A 19506-nucleotide genomic window follows, 5' to 3' on the forward strand; every position below is an offset into this window, starting at 1 on the left:
TACCAGCTTCTTGTTCCTCTCTACTAGTAATACTCTAGCCTGTATTTTTCCTTTTGATTCATCAGCACCATAAAATTTTATCAATAAAATAATATTAAAATTATAGAGTTTATTTAAAACGATAAAATTCTTCGTAATATATTATTCAACATTAATTAACGCAGTTAACAAATTTTGCGAACAAAATCCCCAAATGTTTGGAAGTCGAATAGTAATTGCTTTTTTTTTCATATTTGCATGTCCAATGTAGCATGAAATTAGAACAATTTGAAGATGCAACTTAACATATTTTCCATTTTCTAGTGATATAATATATGCTGCATTTTAATGTGTATATACTGCATAGTGACAAAATGGAGAAATTTTATACATTAGTAGAAAAAGTGGAAGTAAATATTAGTTGCAAAAGAAAATATTTCGAATTTTCTCGTTTAGTTTTGTATAATACGCTTTAATGTAATTTAATAATAAACAGTTTTTACGATTGTACTGATAGAAAATAGGAATGTTTGTTAATCGTATCAACGAATATTGTCAATAATTTAATATTATTTTTTCTGACTTTGTATACTACTTTTAATTGTTTATAGTCTGCTTATGTTTTTCATAATTTCATGTTTTGAAATTTACATATGATGGTAGAAGAAGTAGTTAATTCTACTAGTAAACCAAAGGTATGTTAATTTTATTGTCAAAGCGTTATAATTGTCGCAATAATAATATCGTTGAAATTTGATAAGTTTTACTTTTGTTGTGCATCCTTTAATTGAAACGAAGTAAATTGGTTAAAGCTACAGAAATTCAGTTTATACCAATTATAAATGTATAAAATGTTACAGAATAAAACTGCTAGACCACGTCCAGTTTATTTGTGGAATGTGCTAGACGTACAAAAATGGTTGAGGAGGCATTGTAGCGATTATTATCAATTATATCATGAAAGGTTTTTATATGTAAGTACATAATTGAAGTAAGTACACATAAATATACATATATTTTTGTACTTCTGACATTAAATATATGATTAGTATTATGTATTTTTAATCACGATATCACTGGAAGAGTTTTATTAAGAATAAATGAAAATATATTAATGAGACTTGGAATTGACAATGAGCAACACAGAATGGATATTTGGAGAGAAATAATGAAATTGCATCTTAAAACAGATATGTTAGAAATTAAAGACATTGAACGACGTAATAGTATGAATTTTGATTAGTACGATATATATAATCAAATTAAATACGACCAACAATTTATGTGATACAGAGTTTTATTTGTATAATAACTTACATTGAATAATTGTTTTCCATTAGTATTATAATATTAGTAATTTTTTAATCTATTTATGTTTAATAAATAATGTACTGTTGTACATATATCTAATAAAGTGTTTGATGTCTTGGATGCATTTTTGTTCCTGTTCTTATAAATTATAAATAAAATATATAATGTCTTACAATATTTCCCTTAATTTTTCTTTTTGTGAATGTAATTAGTTTCTTATTATTAATAGTGAATGTTTTGTCATATTACAAAGTTATTACGTTAGTATAAGACTTTATTGTAAAAATAAAAACGTTCATATGTGTTGGTTAATATTTGTTATTTCTTGCGTCTGCCTCTCGTAGCTGCAATCGACTAGCTGCGCAACAGAAATATTGGAAAAACAAAAGACGATACATCGATCACATATCACTTACGTTATATGCGCGTAAATAAAGGGATTCGAACAGCAGTTGGTCATAGCAATCCAGTAGTCGCAGAAAAACCATACGAGACGAATGTGTTTGTACCTGGAACCGTGTTTCATAGTGAGCCATAACGATATATTATTAATATAATAATCAATATCACTAGGTATATTTTGAACTGTCGTGCAAAAGTCGAATTACTTACATCCTAATCGAATCGTCGAAATACAGAATAATGTTGTATAGTTGTAATGGGAACCAGGTTATTCCAAATACGTTCACAATTGTAATTATCATCTTAATTGTCTGGAAATGTAATGATGAAAAATTAATACGCGTTAAATTCTAGATTAATTTAAATCTACATACTTTTACCGTAGCTTTACCGTACCTTAATTTTATTATGGTGTAAATTTTGATCACGTGAACACTCTGGATTCCCAGGTGGTGTGGCATACCAAAGTTTCAATCCGATTCTTATATATATAGTATACATCGTTATCAATGGTATAATACATTGTGTAAATGTTATAAATACAGAGTATATTAACATCAAATTATCAGATATGTTAATATTCATACACACATGTCTATCGTTTGTTTCATTACCTATAAATACCAAAAGAACCGATTAGTCAGGTAAAATTATAATATGTCATCTTTGATTTTTTATCTTTGAAAGTAGCAAAGCGATGGACGAAAAATACTTACGATTTTGTGCATTGTGTAAGACAATCACACGTCTTGCTATTCCGACTGGACTTGCAATTATGATAGAGATAAGCCAAATTGTAATAATTAAAAATCTCATTGTGCGTTTTCCTAATTTGACACTGTTGATTGTGAAATATTATTTATCCAAATAGAAACGGAGAAAGTAGAAAATTGTTATGTTTGTTCAAAGATAAACGTACCTAAGAGGTTTCATAATCGCACGATATTGAATACCAGCAATTGCAGTCAAACTGAAAATTGTTACAGAAGAAGAAAAAACTTGGGTTGCTGTACAAAGCGGGCATAAAATGTCTACTAGGGACCATGTTTTTAACAGAATTGTCTGAAACTTGTAAAGAAACAGAAATTGTTGCGATTAGAGTAAAGATATTTTCTTCCGAACATTATTTTAATATATGTATATATGTACAATGGGAGAAATAAATATTCATACATCTCGTCCGAATTAATTTACTACGTTATAATTTTAAATATAATAGTAATGGTTAAAAGTTCCTTCGGGTATCTTCAAAAGTATTGTGTTGAATGTTGACGTAACAAAGACAGAGGCCCTTTGACAGAAACTACTTAGGAACGACAACTGAATAAAAATCAAGCGTAAAAAGTTTCCGTAGACATAAATTTATTTTTATTGGAAAATATCTTTAGTTTAGAGCAAAAATTAGTCTGGTATAAAAAAGGGGGACTAAACTGGGCGTGGAGAAAGGTTTTGTAATACAATGTAAACAGTCGCAGGTCGGAATTAGGGACCCGGAGGGGGAATTGCATCGCTCAACCTTCTAGAATCTCGAATCAATCAGTTGCTTACAAGAATTTCGACAGAAACGATACACATACTTTCCTCGAGTAATAAAAAATAAATTAAGAATAAAGTATTCGTTGTCGTTCTTTCGTCTTACTAGAATTTTACAACTCCGAAATTCATATTAAGTTAAGCAATAAAAGTTTTGCATTTTATTTGCAGGTAATAATCTGCTAGACCGTGCTGTACCAAGATTTACGTATTCGACCCACTGTAATTGTTAATAACTAATCAATTTACATGAAAAGGGATTGAAAAGAAACCAATAATTATATTTGACAAACACATATTCCGTATTAACATGTTAATTGGATTAGACTTGTTATTGAATCAGGAAAATAATAGCAGCGCAACGATATTTCCTCCAATTGTAAGTAATGCGACTGTTGCATACAGTATCGAAATAAGCAGGAATGCTCCAAATGGCATATCTTCGTCTGAAAATGAATAAAAACATATTTATTCGAGAAAATATTTACATTTTGTAAAATTGATTTATTTAGGTCTCGTTTAAGCCTGTGCTGCAATGTCTCCGAATAGAAATAACGATATAAAATAATAAAATTAAAATATTTCATTTTCATTATGAAAATATTTGATTTTCCATGTCGAACGTAGCAGTGGAATCTAAAACTCTGGTAAAAGTACAAAAAAAAAAAAATGTTTCTTCATTAATTGGAAAAATGTTGGAGAGTATCGTGAATGCAAGGAGGATATTCTCCTTCAATTATTGTTATAATGGATGTACATGGCTTTGTTGGCTGGCGAGTGTAGATATGAATGTGTGAGAATGTGTATATCCTAATTGATTCTTCTAAATGTCTTATTTCTCAAAAGGATTGACAGACTATCTGGTATTTACTAACTCTTTCGTTGCGAATTAGCTGACTAAACTATTGTAATGAAACTTGCTATGTTATCGTAATGCGACTCATCTTAGCTGTTGAAAAACAACTAACTCTTGACCGTTGCAACATTATAAATGTGAAGACTTGAGAGTATGTGGAAGGGGACGGAAATAGAAAGCAAAGAGGCCTACTCGCCCCTGGCGAGAAACTAATGCACAGGTCCAAGCAAATCCTTGGAAGAAAGTATAAGATTAGGAAATGCGATCTAAAGGACAAACTCTAAACCTCGTGCAAATCTCGAACGGAAACAGAATTCACGCAATAATTCACTCTTATCCCGTGATAAGGTTATAGTACTATAACCGTCACAAATGTATTCAACACGTAAGTTCACTGTGCATTTAGCATGACATTTATATGACAGAATTTTCTGGGAATTTGCAACGTAATAATTTTGATTTAGCTTTTAATCTCATTCCTGGAAATTTCATGTGAATCAGCATTTGTACAAGACCAAATTATTATGCGATTTATTTATTAAATTATTCTGCTCTTTCCTGAAAAATGAACAAAGGATAGAAAACGTTAAAAAAAATTTTGATCACGATTTTGACCCGCTCGAGGAGTTTCACGGGGTTGTAAGGCCCGTTATGCTGCTGCGGCAATGTTGCTGGGATGCGGCCTACTCTAACTTGATAAAGGTAGACCTGGTTGTTGTTGAACTGGAGAGAATTCTAGTAGTAGGCAGTCTCCTGCGCTGAGTTGGTGGGTCTCAATGATGATGCTGTGGTCGTAATGGAGTTTTTAGGAAGAATCTTCTTGTGAATGCCTTGTCGGTAGTTTTATAAGATTCGTCTGTCTGCTGATTGGTTGGTATAATATTGGAGGTGTGTGCTAGCTTCAGCGTTTTACGGTGGTGGTGGTTGTTTAAACAATCTAGGTCCTTATGCTTGTCGTCTAAAGGGATAATATATCGGTTCTTGTCACGAATTACACAAGCGGTGGTTTAGGTGACAATGAGTATATACAAGTCAAGGAACGCTGGCAATAGGGATATAAACAGTCCGCCACTTGACCAGGGACATTGCGGTCCTAGGGCCGCAGCAATATGTAATTTAGATATCGTGAGAATTTCTATTACGGAGACAGTGACAGAATATTCGCTCTTATATAATCTCAGAATACTTTGCAGCATTTCTCTAGCAGTTAAGTTGAATTAAACATTTAACTTTCACTTTCGATAGATAATAGTCAATTACTGTTCTGTTCTTATTCTACAGTTTGTTCACTGTTATTTCAAACATATGGAAGTGTGTCAATAATTCATACCAAAGTAAGCAGTATAACTGTCATTTCCATTGATTTTAGCAGGTACTAAATTCATCTGTAACAGAAAAAAAGAAAAGCGTGAATTACGATGACTAATTTCGTCGTAAATCAATAAAGAATTTTCCTAAATAACTAAGGTGATGATCATGCTACAATGTGGTAATAATTTGTAGTTACTTGTGAATTTGCCAATTCGCGGTGAGAGTCGGTTTTAGTCACTGTGGAGGGTGAAATAAGAGCAACAGGTCTCGTCGTGATTCAATAAACTGGAGTATTTTCCAGTAGCGAATTACTTTCATTACCACGAGAGGTGGAAACTGTTATTTCGTCAGGTCAATGAAAAGGGTAAGAAAGAATTTTCTGCATCGTTAAATTTATTTTTATTCTTAACGACTTACTCGAAAAATTTTACGGTAATTCTACATGCGTTTTCACTTGTTTTTCATGAATTTTTCATAAATTTTTGATGACAAGTGTATCAACTTTAATTTCGCTTGATACGTCCCGTTTTCCCACTTACCTATATTAATAGTAATTCATTAATCTACTCCTTATGTTATCTTCTCGGAAGGTGTTTCTTTACCCTTTGTACGATATATCTTATCATATCAATAATCGTGAAGGTCGACTCGTAGGATCATTAGAGGGGGGTTTGTTCCGTCCCGAAGAGCGTGTTTATAACATGATTTTTATTCTAAGTTTAGCGGAAGGATAAGGAGATAGGGCTAGTGGTCCAGAAGACTTTCTTCGTCAAAGGTTTTCATTTTACTGACGGTCCTTCGGCTCGAGAAGGTTCGACACCCGTCGACCGATCGTCTTGCCATTGATGGGTTCAAGTGTTTTAGGCGTAAACAGTCGGAGACGCTGCCTGTCGCATGACTGTTTACGCCCTCTATTCTAAGATCGCTTACATAAGGCTTACACTTTTAACAGGCCTAATGGTTTATTTTATATTTTATACTACGACTGCAATTCCGGAGGTTATCACTAAAAATTTTGTGATATACTTCTAATGTTGTTTATTATTCCATATTTTGATAAAATTTTCATTGCTATTGGAAGTTAAATGATTCTTTACTTATAAATAATTTGAAAATGTTTCAGAACTCGTGTCAATAGGTCATTTCAAATAAAAAATTCATTGAAACAAAACAATCAAATATGTATAAATAGGTTTTCATTAAAATCTTTTTTTTTTAATAAAAATAGCATACGTGTAGCCAAAATATTTTGCATGAAATAATTTGAATTTTATTCAAAAACTGTAACATTAATATTAATGGTATTTTAATAATTGTATTTTTTAAGCCTTTTTCTAATAATGACCAATAATGTCTGTGTACCTAGAATAAAAATCCTAATAGACTATGTGTAACAATTGTAAATGTTTAATATAGTGATATAGTGTTAAAGTGTTAAATTACAAAATTTGATTTTGAATTCAGTCAACATGGTCTTCAAAAAAATGCTGTAACTAAGCGAGTCTGACAAGTTTGATTTTCATATCTATTAATTTACCTGTCATAAAGAACTTAAGGAAGTTCATGTGATATTGTCAGCTTATTGCGATTGTAATATTTTGTATGGACATTCTGTCTCGCCTGTGCCCTTGCACCCTTATTTAATGTCTAGCACTCTTTCTTTTGATATACAAGCTCTCTTTGTTGATCACTCATTTCGCCCTTGGTGGTACTTCAGACACTCGGACGCATTCCTAGACTTTTGTTCATTGCTTGCACTTGACTCGGTCATAAATATCTCATCCATACAATCCTTGCTCGTGGTCACTCGTCCGTCCGCACGCACTCTAGACATCACCTCGAACGTCCGAGCCGAACCCGATACCGCTCTTAATACTATTTCCTTTGTTAGAGTCCCTCTCAGCTCGTAATATCACAATTATATATGATAGAACAAAGTCACATAAATGTAGACTGTTTCTAAAATAATATTCATTATGTATATTGCATTTAATACTTGCACTTAATACTCTTTAAAATACTTATATGTATTGTCGTTAGTCATTCTCTTCTAGATGTATCGTAAACTTTCGTAAGATTTCCCAAAAAATTTCAAATTTGCAGCATAATTCAAATTTATCATAGGTATATTATATTATGTACACAGAAATTCTTTTCCTCATGAAACTGAGGATACCGAGATTCTACTGTTCTATAATTCTTGTAAGATTTTATTTAAATCATGGCTGGATTAAAATGATTAAAGAATTGTGAGAATTCTGATGTATTAAAACTGGAAAGTAATTTCTTCTTTGTCTTAATAGATTATTCAATGCAATCTATGTGTATTTCTCTTTTCAATACGTGTAACTCGTTTTCTTTGTCATACATAATCTACACATTTGAAGTCGGTGGTAGTAATTAGGTTAACCTACTGATCGATTGTTAATCACAGTCGACTAACTTCTTCTGAGCTCCCTATTATACTTATATCGATCATTATCTAATGAAATTAATGAAATAATGATAAATCATTGAAAACAACGCGTACTTCCGTGGCAATACTATTATTATTAAGAATTATACGATTAAGTCAATTCTCATCCGTGATTTTCATTTCATGTTAAAGTTATTGCAGTTTTAATCGATTAATTACGCTTTGTTTTAAATTACGCTTCCTTCGAACTACTTTTGTTGAAATTGGTGATGTACATGAGCAAAGTAAATTTGACGGACTTCTAAAATTAAAAAAAAAAAACTCTCGAGATTAGACTTTTCTTGAATATTAGAGAGATAACAATCATACAAAGGATATCAAAGATTGTTATTCACAATAGACAGCGAGCGTTTTGTTCGAGTGACGACAAAAGATTTTATCTAATTGTAAGGAACAGTAACGAATATCTGTCTGTAGGATGACAGGTATGAATTTTGTCTATGGAAAACTAACCAAAAGGGTGAACGTTCCTCTTATTGTCAGTTAATTTTCATAAGAACATTCTCTTGATTCATTAATTACTTATTCTGAAGGAATATCCTCCACACGATATTGGTGCTAGCACAAATCTTCCTGTAGGGTGAGGTGATACCTCAATTTGACGCTAATTTTTTTATGACTCTTTGAATCTTATAAACCCATAATTATTGATGTAAACGTCAAACCCATTGTCAGCTAAATTCTAAGTGCTATTATCTAATTTCGCTACAATAAAATTATATATTGAACTATCGTTTGCGTTCGGTTGGCACTTGCCCGGTTGCTATAAGTAAATATTAAAAGGAAATTCTTAAAATGTAAATACCAAATGTAAAAAAAAAAAACGCCAAATGCCGAACTATCCAAGTATTTGGGATTTTGCCGTTGGAAGACCATAACGATGTTCCTTTGTTTTGCTTGCGACGAAACATTTTCATATATATATATATAAAAGAATTTAAAAAAAAAAATCATCCTAAAATTTATAAATTTCAGTGAGCAAACATTTTAATTTATTTCACTATTTGTAATACATTACTTCTACAAACATATATATTTTAATATCTATCTTAACAATTTCAATTTTTGGGTACTCTAACAATTAGAAGAGTCGGCGTTTTAATAACACTAATTTATGTAAATCACAAGCAGAGCTGCCAAGTGTGCAAAATATTTTCCTACTTTCCTATTGAAAGTAGGGGAAAAGGACTAGAAGTAGGGACTGGTGTTATATAGGGATGATAATAGAGATGTGAGCAAAGATGTAGATGAGGGCAGTGCAGATGCGTCTGGGGTTATTTCTTTTTGATTCCAGATGACTGATGAAATAAAATCGTAGCACATGGTGAAATAAAATAGTAAAACATAATTGACTTGTTTGCAGCATAAGTATCCAATTAGATAAACCATTAGTAGCGAATGTATAGCACGTTGCAGTAGGTGGCACATACGAAAATTTTATTGGCGCGTAAATGACTTACAAATATAAAATCAAAATTTTATTTTCCTAAAATCATATGTTTTCTAAAATAAAATTTATTGATGAATCTAATCCAACGTGTATATTAAAAGTGTCGAAATATGAATTAAATATAAGGCATTTGGCATCAAATGTGCAGTAGTAAAAACCTCATTAATAAGTAATTGTAATGAACTTTTATGTAATAGTGTTTATGTTAAGTTGAACTTTTTTAAATTCTACATTAATTTTAAAAATTATTAGTTATAACGTTACTTTTATGAAATTTTATGGAATATTTAAACTTGTTTCAATAAAATCCTACAAAACAATCTTTTATTCATTTTTTTCCTATTTACAATTATCTGGCTCGTCACAAAATCAATAAACAGATTCGTCAATCTTTGACACACAGATGTAGAAAGTTTACCACCATTAAGGTTAGTTTAGTACTTTTACATCAATACAATTTTTAAATACATAAACACATTATTGTATTATTAAAAATGAATAATAATGGATATTTTATAGATTATGATAACAAGGACGTTCTAGCTCCAAATCCAGGTCTCAGTACTTTCCAGCGCTTTTCAATGATACCCAGTTCAAAAAGACTTTAGTATATCTTATGAATTACATAAACTATACTTCCTATACTTCTGTATTACTTTAAATTTAAAAAAGGACATTTTTAAGTCAAAGTTCAAGTAATAATGAATATTTTATAAATAAGCAGTGATATCACTATGATTCCTTACCAGAAAGAACATTGCAAAAAACAAAAATTTTGTACGTAATAAGGAATTTGGTAAAATTATTGAACTGTTACTTCTCAAATGATTTTAATGGGCTTGAAATATTGTTATTCCAAACAATTTTTTTTTTGTGAAAAATTAATGGTCCTACTTCTCGAGATATAAGCAAACGAAGCTTGCTACTCGCGTTGAATTTTGCTTATACGTGTACATCTGTGAGTCATATACAAGCACAGCCTATGCATTCGGTGCTCAACGAATCTGATTACATGAATTATTAATGTCTATCATCCAATACATTCTATACGGAATTTAACGAACTTTAAAGATATGTCTAAACTGAACCTAATACAACCAATAAATTAGTTTAAATATCAACTAATTAATTAAATTAGATTAGTTAGATTAGATTAATAAATGTCAACTGCTGATCTATCAAGGTTTGATTGTATGATAATAAAAATTTTTCACAATTATCTCGGAAACTAAGGCCAACCGTCCATAATTGATACAGGAAAAATTTTTTTTAAAATGTCATTTTCTATAACATATTTGAAAATTATCGAAATCGAAGGTAAGCCAGTCATCAAAAAGGTTATTGACTAGAATGGAGCTATTTCTTCTGCCGACAAGCGGGCTGCTTGTGGCCCGGGGCAAGTATAATTCCACGTCAACTTGCTTAACACATTACAAAAATGATCATTACCGATTTTTGAAATTTTGTATTGTTTCTTTTTTTTTTTCATATGTTATCCAAGCTGACATGACATCTCACTCGCTCTGAACCGCAAGCATGGAAAAGTGGAAATTGAAAAATTTAACGAAGTAGATATGTTTGCTGAAAATTTATTTTTCCATGATTTAATTAGAATCGAAACTAATATAAAAGTTTTAATAGATAAATGTTTTAAAGAAGAAATGAAAACTTAAATAGATCCATCTGAAAGAACATTGGATAACTTTTTATTAATTGTAGAAACTTTGATCAAAAAGTATTTATTGAAACACATGCAAGATTTTCATTTAATAATGAAGTCCTCAAATTTTTCGAATTTCTATTACCAAGGGACAGTTTAAATTTCTCCAAATATAATAATGAAATAGAATCTTTATTAAATATATTTCCTTTGCACATTGTAACTCATAATCAGTAATAGACAAATGGTCTTACTTACTATTCACTTTTATAGAAACACAAAACGAAAACAAAATTAAAACGGTTGAAAGAAATACTTTGCACCTAGAAATAGTCACTGCATTAAGCAGGATAAAATTAAATTAAAAAAATAATTGTGAAAATTGTTGTATGTTTAAACTAATGGATAAAATACTGGCATTATTTAATAAAAATATGGATAAGAAAAAACAAATACCAAGAGAAAGGAATGGCATTCTTTTTTCTCATGAGGCCAATGAAAGAGGGTAAAAAGTAGTGAAGAGGGTAAAAAGTAGTGAAGAGGGTAAAAATAATCATTTAAATATTAGTACATATGTATATCCATTCTTTTGTACTTTTTGTATTTTTTTTCTTTATATTTTGATATGTTGTATTGTAATTTTCTTCGTGTTAATTATTACATCCTACTCTTGTGTCCTCTTTTTTCTGTTTTTATTATTTTTCTATCAAACTTAATCATTCACTGAAAAAGTAAGCTGTACAGTTGTATTTTGTATTACGCTATGTGGCTACCAGGCGTACAAAATGTTCACCTACTTTTCTAACGTGAAGGTAGATGGCTCACATGCTCATATCACGCTATACAACGCAACATCCGATGTCATTCTCCAGTGTCATTCCCCATTTCTAGTCCTTTTCCCCTACTTTTCTGCTTAAAGTAGGGGAACGTTCTGCATGCCTGGCAGCTTTGAATCACAAGCTTAAATGACCACAAAATAAATAACATATAACGTTTATAAATAAATTGTCACCGGATTTAGTAAACGAATTTTAAACAATGTTATAATTTCATTAAGAAATAGAAACGAAAATAAATAAGAATATAATAATGTTAGTTAATAATGACATTAAGAACAAACAATATTTTCTATCTTAAATACTAAAAAAAATAAACAACTGAAAATAATGTGGTATTGCTAGTTTACTTTCAAACAAGAGTGAGAATTGTATTGGTAAGTAAATATATAACCTTACATCATAAATTGTTTACAATATAACAATAATTTTACTTTGTATGTTTAAAAGTTTAATAAAACTATTTATTACATTTGAAGCTACATGATACTTATAAGTGAAAATAGTAAATTCTAATAAGTTCATGAAAAATGCTACTAATTATAAACTTTAATATTACATTGAATTAAATTATAAACTACAAAATTTATGGTATTTACTTAACTAACATAATATGGATATCTTAAAAATGTTAATAAAATTTACATTACTAATAACATATTTGGAATCACTATTTTATTGTTAAAATATAGGATGATTTATTTAACTTACATAAAAAATTATCATACACGAAAGTTATATTAAAAATATTAAGGTAGCTTAATTATGATTTAATTATATACTTGGATCATTTATTTTAATATTAAATGATGTTTACAGTTTTTAATAAACTAATATATTTAAAAAATGAAGCGAGCACGTATAAAGGCTATGGTAACAGTTCCAACCCGAAGAAAAGCAATACAAGATGTATCTGTTACTGAAATTACTAACTCAACTGAATTTAGTGAGAAAAATAAAAATATCTCTAATGATATTAATATAACATCACAACAAATTTCAAAAGATATTTCTCAAGAAAAACACATAGAAGAAAATGTAGACAATACAAAAGAATTAAAACAAATACAAGAGGTAGAAGAAGAAATGCAAAATGAACAATTACACATTGATAACCAATGTAATGAGTATAAAGATGATTTTGCACAAAATTCTGAGAAATTTAAGAAAGAGATTATACAATCACCAGAAATTTCAAATACAACACAGATTAGTAAGTATTAGAATTAAAAAATTCTATTTGAATATAAGTAAAAAATTACAGATAAAGTTAGTAGGAAGAATAGACTAGAATTACCCAGGTAAACTTAATATTATTTACAATTTATGGATAAAATACAGAATTTAATTTAAATAATACGTGTTTCAAATTTGATCTGAGTAAACTGCATTTCATTTACTTGTTAAATTAAATTCCATACCTCACCTATAGGTTGTGGATAATACTAAGTTTACCTAGATAATTCTGTCTATCCTTTCTACTAATTTTAGCCGTATTATATACAGGGTGATCCATTTGAAGTTTTGCGTGTAATTATCTTCTAAACTATAGATCGTTTCAAAAAATGTTTGAGTAAAATTTAAATAAAGCATTTTAAATAAACAATAACATGGAAGAAGAACATAAAAGTTATTATACAATATTTATTCTACATATAAATTGAAAAATAATATTAGGTTTTATAATTAAAAAAGAGATAATTATCATAGAGGTTTACTATAGATTATAAAAGCAGCAAAATATATTACAAAAATTATTGAAATCTTTTGTAATGTTTTTAGCATCTTCTTCAAAATTAACACAAAATCGATGTGGTTTTACGAAACCAACACCAAAATTTGATAACAGTAATAGAGCAAGAAGAAACAGTATTCAAGGAAGTGGAGCAAGTACAAGTGAATCTGAAGATGATAGTAGAAGATTATCTTTCACTAATACCAACCATACAAGAAATGAATTGGTGCAATTAACACCTAATGCAAAGGATACTATTACTAATAATACTAAAAATAATTTAATAACATCTAAAGTAGGACAGAAAAGACGTATTCTAGTTTCGGAATCTGCAAGAAAGCTAGCGGAGGCTAGAAGAGAATTCCATTTAAAACATGAAAATAAAACTCCAGATAGAAGCAAACTTACAATGTATGACTTAATATATTATAATCCAGTTACTAATCCTATGAAGAAACCTGCAGGATCTGCCATAACAAGAAAAATATTAGAATGTCAGTAAGTATTTTATTAAATAGATTCAATTATTTAGTTACTTTAGATGTATTTTAATATAAATCGTATGAAGTGTGAAAGTAATTTAATAAAAATAATATGTCTATTGAAACCAGAAAGGAATAATCATTTTTACAGACCTGAAGAAATTGAGGAAGAAGAAAATGAAGATGATCCATCATCTGCAATGCCAGTTCCGCAAGTAAAAGTTGGACCAAATGGTCAATTAATAATAGATGAACAAAGTCTTGTTATAGAACAAACTAATGCAAAGAGGAGTAGAAAAGTATTAGCAAAAGAAGCTATTATCGATGATGATAATAGCGGAAGTGGATTTTATAAGAAGCGTCAGAAAAGTAAAGAATGGTCCCAACAGGAAACTTTAAACTTCTATAAAGCGTTAAATACAATTGGTACAGACTTTTTGTTGATGCAAAGTCTTTTTCCCAATAGAACAAGACAAGAAATGAAATTAAAATTTAAAAAAGAAGAGAAAATAAATAGATCTTTAGTTGAAAAAGCTCTTGAATATCATCAAGAATTCGATACTGAAATACTAGAAAAATCATTAGGTATAATTTGTGCATTTTATATTTACTTTTAAGTCAAATATAAGTTTATCGATACATTTTTACGTTTAAATATAAAATTATCTCATACAAAATATTTTGTGTGAAATATTATATACTTCACAATAGTTTAATAGAAGTGTACATAGAAATGTAATAAAGGGTCACAGGATATATGTTAATGAAATAAAAATTAGTAGTTTTATATTTAGTGTATCTAAAATTTATAATATTTTATTTATAAAAATAATTTAAAGAAAAAAATTGTAAATTTATATAAACAAATTTGTTACATTAAGTATAAGTAATCTACATAACTATATTATGTTTATATGACTATTTTATTGCTTTATTTTCTATAAAAATGGAATTTATAAAATTACCAAGTAATTTTAATTAATGTAATATAACTTTTAATTCAATTAATTTACAAATTAATGTTCTGATTTTAATTATTTGTTGCCAGCTTCATTTGATAATTCAGACAAAGAATATTTTGACATGCAAGGAAAACAAAAGCAACGAAGAATAAAGGATAGGAAGAATACAAAAGCAAAAAAGCGACGGAAATCTCATAGTACGTTCGAAAATAAATTGAAATAATGAATTTTTGTTATACTTTTGTAAATACTTTAAATATTTTAAATTATTTCCTTTTTTATGTACTTATTAAACCTACAGATTTAATAATTTTAAAAACTTACTAGTTCATTAACTTATTTTTAGGACTTGTAGCAACCAGTATTGCAGAAATGGGTACATCTGATAATGAAGAAGATGCTTTAGATTCAATCGAATATGAAGAAAATACAGACATAAATGATAAATATGAAGAAACATTAAATAAAACAAATAAAAAGATATGTAAGAAAGCCACAGAGGAAAAAATGCCTGAAAGATATGATATAGAATCATTAAGTTCATGCAATGATATTGATAGTGATACAGAAGTTTATCGTGTAAGACCAACAAGATCTGGGAGATTACCAAAAGTAAAAAAATTACAGGGTCCTGATATAAATACACTTGATAATGAAAGGTTAAATTATTCCTCTAATGATCAGGATATTACAATTTCATCAGAAGATAATGTAAAAGATGCAGAGAATATAATTTTTGACAGCATCAATCTTAACTCAGATGTTCATCATATAGATCCTCTTAAAACGGTTTTACCAAATATTGGTAATGTAGAACCAGGATCTTTAGTTATTTTATCAAAAGAATCTCTGGAAGAACCGGGTAAAAGTGTTTTACAAGTTTATATGGTTAGTCCAGACGTTAACTCTTAAGACTTCAAAAAATTTAACATGTACATGTATCTTCAAAATTTTTAGTAATTGTAATGTATTAGATGTTGAATCAGTTTCATTGAAAAAGAATATGATTAATTAAACATACAATCTTTTAAGTTAACTTTATAGTTTAATATACATACATATATTTATAGATTTTTACTTTTAAAATATTTTTATTACTTTTAAAAGTATAATAAAATATTTTACAATTAGGTGAAAATATTACTTGATTTAAGTTTATTTGAATTTTAGTTTAAAAGTATATGTGAAACATATTTTCTTTTTTTGTTTGTTCATTGTTTCAAATCGCATCAATTACTGCGTGAATTATTAGCGACTACAAGTCAAGTTTAGAGTTTATTGTACAGTTGAGTCTGTTTTAGATAATGTAGTAGGTTCTGGATTGTTTTAGTCTCCTTTAGAATGTCTTCTAGATGGGTTTTTATGCTAGTTGTCTTTCTTTAAGGTATTTTCTGCAATGTATGATAATATGTTCTACCATCAGTGGACGTTACATGATTTACTGGTTGGTGTGTATTCTCTGGAAACGAGATATCTTCTAGAGATATCTAAGTTTCATATTACTCAGTATAATTCTTGAGACTACAACCTGATTATGTCTTGAGAGGATGTTTAATATGCTTTTGTTGGAAAAATTGTCTTTTATTATAGTTAGTCAAAGTGGAGATGTCTTTTTCTAAATATTATTCCATTTTGCTTCAAGTTTCTTTTTCAGGTTATGAGATAGAATTTCTGGTGGCAAGTTGTTCTTGAACTTGCTGGAGGATGATAGGACGGTTGCCTTTCTGGCTGCTTTGTCGGCTTCTTTATTACCGTTAATGCCGACATGAGAAGAAATTATTGTTACCGAATTGTTTTTTAGGGTTGCTTTTGTATAAGATTCTTGACATTCTTGGATGACAGGGTCGTTGGTCTAACGGTTTTGAATCGCTGTAAGAGCATTTATGGAACTACAGTAAATGGCGAAGTTTTTGTTTTAATTGGTGATTGTGCTTTTCAAGGCACGTTTTAATGCACTGAGTTCACAAAAAAGGATTGATGCCTTTGGATGCAATTTAACTTTTTGGATCAATTAACCACTAATGCATTGACTCTGCATATCCAGAGCCAGTTTAGGATTTTAAGACTAAACAATAAAAAGAGCAATCCGTAGCACACTGCTCTGGACCATCACAAAAATTAAGCTCAATACTTCACTACTAGAACACATTCGAAAGAAATCCTATCCAGCTATTCTAAAGCCTCTATTGCAAGAATCATAAAACAAATTATCAACCCACATCAAACTATACACCAATGGCTCAAAAATCCAAACCAGCTCTGGATATGTCCATGCTACTGTAGTAAAATGGAAGGGGGGTTTTTCTTTTCCTCATTTGTATATAGGTAAAGTATAGTTCTGTTTGAAAATATTTTGGTACACAAGATTTTGTGGGAAAGAGGCAATTTTAATTGCAAATTTGATACTTAGGTACTTTCTTCTGATCTGCAGTAGAAATTCAGATGCTTTGCTAAAGATGCTATTATTGGGTTGGAGCAGAAGGCACCCATGGTCATTGTAAGTGCAGTGCTGTATACTATGTTTAGTTTTTTGAGTACGCTAGAGCAAGTAGAATTATATACAACTGATCCATAGTCCAATTTTGATCTTATTATTGATATATAAGTAGTATATTGTTTGTTCATAAAAGACCAAATCCACAATTATTATTGCTTGGTTATATGTTTATTACTAGCCAAAAGAAAACAATGATTCAGTAACAGTTTTATATTGTAATTTGTTTGAGATATATGGGGTTATAAGAAAAATAATAAAAAGTTATTATTAAAACGATCCATGCTGAAGTGATAGATGAATGAAAGATTTATTATGTACTATCAATCATATATGTGACATATGTTGAGATGAAGTCATAGTAAGGAGTAATAAATCTTCATCTAATTGGTCTAATGAGATTTAGATACTGCTTTGATTCTAACTCACATTGGATAAAGCAAACATCAGTTCAGAATTTAAACACATAATAGAGTAATGTCTGATATACTAATGTATCCTGTAAAGATCATCTATCAAATTTTTGTCTATTTTACCTAGGTTAATGATATTTATATATTTTTTTTTAAGAGAGTTTAAACTGCCTATGTTCATCTTGGAACAAATTAGGAGGTATTATATGACCTCATTTCACATAGAAAATATATGCATATAGCATTTTATTAGTAGATAAGTTTATCAATACTCTTTAGTATCTAATAAGGCAATAAATCTAAATAGTGCCCATGGCATTTATTGAGAACTTCATTTCTGTAAACAAAGATATCAATTGTAATTGAGAAATATTCTCAAAGCTTGACTAAAATGTAAGATTTGACACCATTGCAATGTTGTAATCTGGTTTTAGTTATTCAGGCCATATATGTACCTGTTAATTCTCTATACAGTTTGGTTTGTATAGAATGAGGGTCTGTGATGTAACTGTGTTTTTCCCATGTACTGGCAAGATGCAGCGTTAGGAGACTAGAAAACTAAATACACTTTGACTTTGTTTATCTTATCTAATTCAACAACAAAGCACTTTACATAGTTATAAATAATTGAAAAAGTAGATTTTATCCATTCAAATTAGATTTATCATAGATTTATTAACAACAAAAAATAATGTATGAAAATGGCAAATTTGTATTAAGTAATAAATATAGTAGCATCCTGTTTGTTTGAAAAATATTATTATTGACACAAAAAGTTCTAGTTTGATGGTGTTGGTGTTGAAATTAAACTAGGTTAATATAATTAAAAGGAAAGAATAACGAGCACAATGAAAAGCTTTGTTTATTTTGCTTACAAATACATAAAATGGTATATTGTATAATAAATAAATTTTTCAAAAATATAGAAACTTCTTTAAATATGAAAATGTAATTTAGTAATAAAATTTTGTATAAAGAGTGTTAAATTAATAATTTATATTATAGTATATATTGTATAATTTCTGGGTGACTGTAATATTAGGTCTTTATAATAATAATACTTTTATTAAAGTAATGATTATTTATATTATATGCATGAAATATAAAAATGTGTACCACATTTTTTTAAATTATACATTTATATATTTTATACATATTTGTTTATCTATGTTAAAGGATTATTAAATTATTTTCTAGTTTATATTGCGAAGAAATGTTAAAAATACTTGTTATGAAATTGTATGTTTTTACTCGTAATGTATACTTTCACTTAAGATACAAAGAAATAATATAAAAAGTTTCACATTTTAAATATTTTCCTATAAATTTTCAGTAGAATAATATACAAGATGCCCCAGCAGCGGTAGAACAACCGAAAAGGGTGTGATTCTACATGAAAAAACAAATCGAAAATAAAGAATAAAATTTTTTCATTCGAAACTTCGTTATCGAAAAAATCGACTGTACATTCTTTACATTATATTTGTGTGTATAAATATATAACACAAAAAGGTTTGAGACTTTTTATTTGGATTGGCACAGATCCATAAATAATTGGAGGAAAATAGATGTGAACAATTTGAGACTATCGCAAATCTTTTTACTC

General features: G+C 28.9%; 3 protein-coding genes across 3 annotated transcripts; 2 read left to right on the forward strand and 1 right to left on the reverse strand.

Annotated features, from left to right (window-relative positions):
- Positions 1-520: 520 nt before the first annotated feature.
- Positions 521-1246, forward strand: LOC108548219 (protein aveugle). The gene is made up of 3 exons (XM_017901048.1): positions 521-674; positions 840-953; positions 1046-1246. Exons 1-3 carry the CDS (start codon positions 633-635, stop codon positions 1220-1222), a joined length of 333 nt encoding a protein of 110 aa, XP_017756537.1. The 5' UTR covers positions 521-632; the 3' UTR covers positions 1223-1246.
- A 329-nt stretch (positions 1247-1575) lies between these two features.
- LOC108548209 (neuropeptide Y receptor) lies at positions 1576-7087 on the reverse strand. The gene is made up of 6 exons (XM_017901033.1): positions 7064-7087; positions 2612-2754; positions 2409-2530; positions 2089-2306; positions 1934-2003; positions 1576-1875 (listed from the first exon to the last, which is right to left on the reverse strand). The coding sequence occupies exons 1-6, from the start codon at positions 7085-7087 to the stop codon at positions 1703-1705; spliced, it is 750 nt and encodes a 249-aa protein (XP_017756522.1). The 3' UTR covers positions 1576-1702.
- Positions 7088-12088: 5001 nt separating this feature from the next.
- Bdp1 (transcription factor TFIIIB component B'' homolog Bdp1) lies at positions 12089-15905 on the forward strand. Its single transcript, XM_017901047.1, has 6 exons — positions 12089-12191; positions 12634-13027; positions 13597-14047; positions 14183-14616; positions 15080-15190; positions 15340-15905. The coding sequence occupies exons 2-6, from the start codon at positions 12661-12663 to the stop codon at positions 15903-15905; spliced, it is 1929 nt and encodes a 642-aa protein (XP_017756536.1). The 5' UTR covers positions 12089-12191; positions 12634-12660.
- The last annotated feature ends 3601 nt before the right edge of the window (positions 15906-19506 follow it).

Source organism: Eufriesea mexicana, unplaced genomic scaffold (genome assembly GCF_001483705.2).
Source record: "Eufriesea mexicana isolate 0111107269 unplaced genomic scaffold, ASM148370v2 scaffold1457, whole genome shotgun sequence".
In the NCBI taxonomy this organism is placed as follows: domain Eukaryota; kingdom Metazoa; phylum Arthropoda; class Insecta; order Hymenoptera; family Apidae; genus Eufriesea; species Eufriesea mexicana.